We start from the raw sequence: 8,788 nt of genomic DNA on the forward strand, positions 1-8,788 counted from the left end.
CATTATTTTACAATACCTGAAAATAAACTTATTCTACTACTTAACTTCTACTAGGGAGAGGAAAGAAAATTAAAAACCAATTTTATAGATAAAATTTTTCTGTATTTTTCAACATTTTTTTTTTATATACATACATTTATTTTACAATTTTTATTTTACAAATTGAAATTCAACGATATTGTAAGTTCCTCCGACATATTTCATTTGAAGCTGCTTGGCTATTGCTGCTTCCTGCATCATTTCCAGCGAGCTTGGTTCATCGTCAAAATGCTTGGCGAATCTCGATGGTAAATATGTTATAAAATCTGCATTTACTTCAACAATTATTCTCGGTCCGTATTTGGTTTGAACCTTCTTCATTTTGGTGATATAATAAAGACCATTTTTAGTCATTTCTGCGAGAGGTTTTGTAGGCAGGTAACCTTCAAATCGACCAACTGCATTAACTTTTTCGAGATCCATTTTTTTAAAATAAAAGACAGGATAAAAAACTCTGAAATTAAAAAAGTAACCCTGTAATAGCTAAAAATAGAATTATAAATAAAAATGCTAAATGGAAAAAAAAACTTGAAAAAAGTTAAAACTAGAAATACCTGCAATAAAAGTACTGTAAATGAGTGAGAAGTCTATAATTATTAATACTAGGGAGTCCTGAAAAAAAGAATGACTCCAGTGGCTCGGCATCGCCTTATATTATCGGTACCCCACTTTTTTTATAAACCCCACCACATATTGTGATGCGCATGCAAATATGACCCGCCCCCTTCAATAAATTCAAGACGCTCGTATAATGCGCGCGCAGATTTAACGCTCAACCTTATATGCGCAGGCGCAGGTGTATACCAAAATTGGTGTGAAATACAAAATATTTTCGGCTTTGAATAGAAAAAATTTGATACTCTAATAATATTAAAAAATTTCTCTATTTTCACATATAAAATTTAGTTTTCACAATTTGGTAACATGTTTGGAGAAGGTGTAGCAGGTCTTAAAAAGTCTACAACAAAATTTACATTGAAATCTACATCAATAACATTGTACATCTCTTCAATTGGTGGCAGTTCTTCTAAAAGCTCTAACATCTAGAACAAGAAAAAAATATGTACATATTCTTTTATAAATCATAATTTACGAGAATTTTAAATTTGATTTTGAAAACTAACCTCTTCTGGGTCAACGTCTATTATTAAGCAGTCTGAATCATTATCAGAATTATGGGAGACATCTGACTGTGAGTCAGAGTCATTTATAATAATTGAGTCAGAGTCACTTATAATAATTGTGTCTGCCTGACTGTCATTATTGTCGTCCACGATGGTGACTTCATCATTATTTATAGGAACCTCATCATAGATATCGATAATTGGATGGTCCTCATCCTCTTCATTTTTTGTGTTATGAGGGGTATCCATTTTTAAAAATTATAAAAGAAAATTTAAATTGCTAAAAATATACTTATGTGATAAAAACGCTTATGAGAAATATTAGACAAATTAAATATGAAAACTGAAAAAAAAGAAAGCTGAAAGGAGAAATTTATTTTGATCTGAATTGTTGGAAGCTGAAAGAATGAATGACTCTGGTGGCTGGCGGGCTTCACTGTATACCAGCGATCCCCACCACGGCGGTCCCCACCACGCGTCCCCACTATGTGTCAATCTTCTCTCTCTCTCTCTCTCATACGCCATCAGCTTCTCTCGATCGACAATTTCTTAAAACTAAACCTTTTTTTAAATTAAATAAATTATGAAATTCTATAGAATTCAAGTACAATCCAATTTAATTATTTAAATAATTTATAATATTATATTAAATAGTTTAATTATTGTAATGAATTTTTTTATTAATGTAATAAATTAGATTTATATTATTATTAATATTATTAACATCTAGTCAGTTTTTAAATTACTATAATTTGTATTCAATTTTAAAATGGTTAAGAAATAGTTGTATATTGAATTAAGAAAGGTAACAAATAACAAATAATAATAATAATGATAAACACTCTAAACATGTAACATTTGCTTTATTAAATCATTTGAAAAGCAATTTACACACTAAATGTAACATTGACTTTTCTTTTTAAATTATGTGATTAATTAATGAATCACAGATAAAAATACTTTTTTTTTTTTAAATTGCGCTGAAAGTGTAGCCATCTCTCTTTTTGTTGTAAACAAAACTTTTTTTTTTGCTAAATTGCATGACCTACGAAGAAAATCTCACATAAACCAAATTTTATAAAACTTTTAAATTTTAGTTTTTAACGAAAACATACATAAAAAGTATTTTTTTTTTTTTAATTGCGCTGAAACGCAAAAATCACTTTTTGTTGTAAATAAAACATTTTTTTAAATCGACTGATTAACGAACAGTCGCACACACTAAATATAAAGAAAAAAATTTTAAGTGACTGATTAACGAACAGTCAAACACATAAAAAGTATTTTTTAATTACGATGAAACGCAACAAACTTTTTTGCTGTAAACAAAACATTTTTTTTAAATCGACTGATAAACGAACAGTCACACACTAAATTTAAAAAAAATTTAATTGACTGATTAACGAACAGTCGCACACACTAAATATAAAGAAGAAATTTTTAAGTGACTGATTAACGAACAGTCAAACACATAAAAAAGTTTTTTTTTAATTGCGCTGAAACGCAAAAATCACTTTTTGTTGTAAGTAAAACATTTTTTTAAATCGACTGATAAACGAACAGTCGCACACACTAAATATAAAGAAGAAATTTTTAAGTGACTGATTAACGAACAGTCAAACACATAAAAAGTATTTTTTAATTACGATGAAACGCAACAAACTTTTTTGCTGTAAACATAACATTTTTTTAAATCGACTGATTAACGAACAGTCCCGCACATAAAAGTTTTTTTTTTTTTTTAATTAAAGAAGTATAATTTTCAATACGTCACTCATCTTTTTTTTTCGACACTGATGGGTCAGAGTTATCTGATTTTTTTTTTGAACTGGTTTTGCGTGGTCTAGTTGGTTTTCTTGCACAAATATTATCAAGTCTTACTGCTTCTTCCCGAGGATCAAAAGGTTGATTTTTTAATTTTTTTATATCTTCCAAGGACGTAGAAGAATCTTCAGTTGACATTTTCATTAAATGTTTGGTGTTTATTTCAGAAGTTCCCGGAGTTGGATCAGTTAAATTATTCTTAATGATTTTTCCAGATCTCGACTTCCTTGAATTATTTTTGCTTTTTTTTGGAGAAGGCATTGAACTAATTGAGTTTTTCTCAATTTTTTTTTTTAAAGGACTTGGAGTTGGTTCAGTCAAATTATTTGTCACAATTTCTTTAGAAGGCCCGTTTGAAGAATCAGTATTACTTGAAGAAGAATCAGTATCACTTGAGGAAGAGTCAGTCGAGGAAGAGTCACTCGTGGAATCAGCTTTTCCGGAAGAAGGTTTAAATTGTGATTCAAGTTGCAACTTTGGTGTAGGGGTATAAAAATATGTTTCTATTGAAGTGGGAGTGTAAGGTTCGATTGGATTCTCTGTAGGAGGTGATATAGTAATAATAGATTTTTTTAACTGTTCTTGTGAATCAATGTCCCATCTAGTTGTTCGTTTTCGGTTACCTGCCGTTGACTTTGGAGAAGTTGCTTGCACAGAGGGAATTGAATTCAATAAAGTATTTGACTTTGTATTCTCGGAAACTGTTGGATTAGTAGGAACTGTAAGATTTTTCGATATTGTAGGCTGCATAGGAAGCGTTGGTGGCTTAGGAACGGTTGGTTGAATAGGAATTGTTGGTGAACTAAGAATTGATGTATTTTCAGAAACTGTTGGCAGTTTGGAGACAACTTTATGTCCAGGAAACGTTGGCTGTCGAGAAACGGATTGAGAAAAAATCACAGGATGTGTAGATACTGGTCGATGTCTAGGATACGTTGGTACTGGAAAACGTCCAGAGATTAATGGATGTACTGAAACCATTGGACGTATTGACTGTTCTGTTTGCCTTGGAAACGATGGTTGTCTAGGAACACATTGTGCTGGTGGTTGACAAAATGTTTGTGTTCGATTATTAGATGATGTCATTCTTAATCTCTCGTTGACAATATTATCTATTCTTCTTAGAGTCTCTCGATTTTCTGTCTGATGCCAATGAGGATTGGGTGTCTATAACGTAGAATTTTTTTAAATTTAATTTATTTATTATAGATATAAATATTCATTTAATTTACATGTACTTATATATATGTATATAAAAATTAATTAAAAGTACATTCTTTCAGTAAAATACGAAAAAAAAAAGATTAAATTAATATATTGTAAAATGAAGTTAAGGTTATGTAAGAAATATAATGTAAACATAAAGTTAAGGTTATGTAATCATTAATATATTTAATAAATATAATAAAAGAAAATTAAAAAAATATCAAAAATGTACCTGCATAAAACGATTTTCACATGCAATTAAATTAGTTGATAATGAGTCCATCGGAATATTATTTCTCTCTGAATATATGAATCTGCAGAAGCAACAGCAACACGTGCACGTGACTCGATTATTATGTCCACTCTATAAATTTAATTTAAACTTTATTTATATATATATATAAATATTAGAAAAGAAAATTTTCCTGGATATTTTTTTTTACTTACCATATTTAAAAATTTAATTTAATGAAAAATGATTGAAAAAAAAGAAATTTTTGTATGTTTCTATATCGAAGGCACGTTTTCAAAGAAAGATATTTTACACATGTTGCGCACAATTTGAAGATGGAGAATCAAAAGAGTTGGAGTGGGGATAACCCACCTAGAGAAGGTAGAAATTAATCACCTTCCGCAAAGTGAGGTGGCGCAACAGTCTAAAAGTATATCTAGCTGCAGCCAATAATTACGAAGCACCATTTAAAGAACAAAGTAAACTAACATTACACCATTTTGTGAAGCACACCCACTACTACAGTTGTGAAGTCTCCGTCCTCCAATGGATTTCAACTTTTCCTATAAAATTATATTATTCTCATCAAGCCTTTTTAACTTGATTAAAAAAAAATAAATTAAATTAGCGCCATCTTGCAGTGGCAGCCAAAACTCGGTCGGTAATTTGAGCGGGAAATTTAAAACTCCCACTCCAAACGAATTTAAATTATTAGAAAAAAATAATTTCAAATTTAGCGTAAAAATAAAATAGCGCCATCTTGCGGTGGCAGCTGAAACTAACTCGGTCGGTAATTTAAGCGGGAAATTTAAAAACCCCCACTTTAAATTAATAGAAAAAAAATAATTTTTAATTTAGCGTAAAAATAAAATAACGCCATCTTGCGGTGGCAGCTGGAACTAACTCGGTCGGTAATGTAGAACACCAAGCCACTTGAACACAAAAGTTTAAAAATTCAAATTTCCCGCCAAGAGGGGTTGATTTTGCCGGTAAAATGCCAAGCCACTTTAAATTAAACTTTTAAAAATTCAAATTTCCCGCCAAGGGGGGTTGAATTGGCCGGTGGCGCCATCTAGCGGTGGCAGCCGGAACTAACTCGGTCGGTAAAGTAGAACACCAAGCCACTTTAAATTAAACTTTTAAAAATTCAAATTTCCCGCCAAGGGGGGTTGAATTGGCCGGTGGCGCCATCTAACGGTGGCAGCCTGAACTATCTCGGTCGGTAAAGTAGATTTCTACATTACCGACCTCGGTCGGTAAGTGAGCCAGAACCCGCCTTGTTACACTACTCTTCTATTATATTAAGTTAACAAATTTCGTAAAACGACACCGACCCCGTGACCTCGACACCGTCCTTGAAAAATCTATTTTCAATTATTTTCAAATAAATCAAAATACTTTGCATATATGCTGTTAGAAAATCTTACAAACTATTTTTATGTAACATCTTTTTTTAATTTAACCCGAAAAAGGGTTATTTTGCTATTTTTTAAGAATTTTTTGATTTTTTAAATTTTTTATTATTATTTTTTATTATTTATTGTTGTTTTTTCAATTTTTAGTTAGTAACCTATAATATTGTGTCTAATTTTAAGTGTCATTAAAATCAAATGTTTTTAACTTAATAATTTTAACATTTCTTAATTTAAAACGAAACATCTTCTATTATATTAAGTTAACAAATTTCGAAATACGACACCGACCCCGTGACCTCGACACCGTCCTTGAGAAATCTATTTTCAATTATTTTCAAATAAATCAAAATACTTTGCATATATGCTGTTAGAAAATCTTACAAACTATTTTTATATAACATCTTTTTTCAATTTTAACCCAAAAAAGGGTTATTTTGCAATTTGTTAAGAATTTTTTGATTTTTTCAATTTTTTATTATTATTTTTTATTATTTATTGTTGTTTTTTCAATTTTTAGTTAGTAACCTATAATATTGTGTCTAATTTTAAGTGTCATTAAAATCAAATGTTTTTAACTTAATAATTTTAACATTTCTTAATTTAAAACGAAACATCTTCTATTATATTAAGTTAACAAATTTCGAAAAACGACACCGACCCCGTGACCTCGACAGCGTCCTTGAAAAATCTATTTTCAATTATTTTCAAATAAATCAAAATACTTTGCATATATGCTGTTAGAAAATCTTACAAACTATTTTTATGTAACATCTTTTTTCAATTTTAACCCGAAAAAGGGTTATTTTTCAATTTTAACCCAAAAAAGGGTTATTTTGCAATTTTTTAAGAATTTTTTGATTTTGTCAATTTTTTATTATTATTTTTTATTATTTATTGTTGTTTTTTCAATTTTTAGTTAGTAACCTATAATATTGTGTCTAATTTTAAGTGTCATTAAAATCAAATGTTTTTAACTTAATAATTTTAACATTTCTTAATTTAAAACGAAACATCTTCTATTATATTAAGTTAACAAATTTCGAAAAACGACACCGACCCCGTGACCTCGACACCGTCCTTGAAAAATCTATTTTCAATTATTTTCAAATAAATCAAAATACTTTGCATATATGCTATTAGAAAATCTTACAAACTATTTTTATGTAACATCTTTTTTCAATTTTAACCCGAAAAAGGGTTGTTTTCAATTTTAACCCAAAAAAGGGTTATTTTGCAATTTTTTAAGAATTTTTTGATTTTTTCAATTTTTTATTATTATTTTTTATTATTTATTGTTGTATTTTCAATTTTTAGTTAGTAACCTATAATATTGTTTCTAATTTTAAGTGTCATTAAAATCAAATGTTTTTAACTTAATAATTTTAACATTTCTTAATTTAAAACGAAACATCTTCTATTATATTAAGTTAACAAATTTCGAAAAACGACACCGACCCCGTGACCTCGACAGCGTCCTTGAAAAATATATTTTCAATTATTTTCAAATAAATCAAAATACTTTGCATATATGCTGTTAGAAAATCTTACAAACTTTTTTTATGTAACATCTTTTTTCAATTTTAACCCGAAAAAGGGTTATTTTGCAAATTTTTAAGAATTTTTTGATTTTTTCAATTTTTCATTATTATTTTTTATTATTTATTGTTATTTTTTCAATTTTTAGTTAGTAACCTATAATATTGTGTCTAATTTTAAGTGTCATTAAAATGAAATGTTTTTAACTTAATAATTTTAACATTTCTTAATTTAAAACGAAACATCTTCTATTATATTAAGTTAACAAATTTCGAAAAACGACACCGACCCCGTGACCTCGACACCGTCCTTGAAAAATCTATTTTCAATTATTTTCAAATAAATCAAAATACTTTGCATATATGCTGTTAGAAAATCTTACAAACTATTTTTATGTAACATCTTTTTTCAATTTTAACCCGAAAAAGGGTTATTTTTCAATTTTAACCCAAAAAAGGGTTATTTTGCAATTTTTTAAGAATTTTTTGATTTTTTCAATTTTTTATTATTATTTTTTATTATTTATTGTTGTTTTTTCAATTTTTAGTTAGTAACCTATAATATTGTGTCTAATTTTAAGTGTCATTAAAATCAAATGTTTTTAACTTAATAATTTTAACATTTCTTAATTTAAAACGAAACATCTTCTATTATATTAAGTTAACAAATTTCGAAAAACGACACCGACCCCGTGACCTCGACACCGTCTTTGAAAAATCTATTTTCAATTATTTTCAAATAAATCAAAATACTTTGCATATATGCTGTTAGAAAATCTTACAAACTCTTTTTATGTAACATCTTTTTTCATTTATAACCCGAAAAAGGGTTATTTTTCAATTTTAACCCGAAAAAGGGTTATTTTGCAATTTTAACCAGAAAAAGGATTATTTTGCAATTTTTTAAGAATTTTTTGATTTTGTCAATTTTTTATTATTATTTTTTATTATTTATTGTTGTTTTTTCAATTTTTAGTTAGTAACCTATAATATTGTGTCTAATTTTAAGTGTCATTAAAATCAAATGTTTTTAACTTAATAATTTTAACATTTCTTAATTTAAAACGAAACATCTTCTATTATATTAAGTTAACAAATTTCGAAATACGACACCGACCCCGTGACCTCGACACCGTCCTTGAGAAATCTATTTTCAATTATTTTCAAATAAATCAAAATACTTTGCATATATGCTGTTAGAAAATCTTACAAACTATTTTTATATAACATCTTTTTTCAATTTTAACCCAAAAAAGGGTTATTTTGCAATTTGTTAAGAATTTTTTGATTTTTTCAATTTTTTATTATTATTTTTTATTATTTATTGTTGTTTTTTCAATTTTTAGTTAGTAACCTATAATATTGTGTCTAATTTTAAGTGTCATTAAAATCAAATGTTTTTAACTTAATAAT

At 27.8% G+C, this 8,788-nt stretch overlaps 1 protein-coding gene across 1 annotated transcript; it reads right to left on the minus strand.

The window, feature by feature from the left end:
- Positions 1-2,933: 2,933 nt before the first annotated feature.
- On the minus strand, positions 2,934-4,073 carry LOC127286454 (cell surface glycoprotein 1-like). Its single transcript, XM_051312886.1, has one exon. It carries the CDS (start codon positions 4,071-4,073, stop codon positions 2,934-2,936), a length of 1,140 nt encoding a protein of 379 aa, XP_051168843.1.
- Positions 4,074-8,788: the final 4,715 nt, after the last annotated feature.

The sequence above is a fragment of the Leptopilina boulardi genome, unplaced genomic scaffold (assembly GCF_019393585.1).
Source record: "Leptopilina boulardi isolate dan_hultmark-lab unplaced genomic scaffold, ZJU_Lbou_2.1 LbouV2_359, whole genome shotgun sequence".
In the NCBI taxonomy this organism is placed as follows: domain Eukaryota; kingdom Metazoa; phylum Arthropoda; class Insecta; order Hymenoptera; family Figitidae; genus Leptopilina; species Leptopilina boulardi.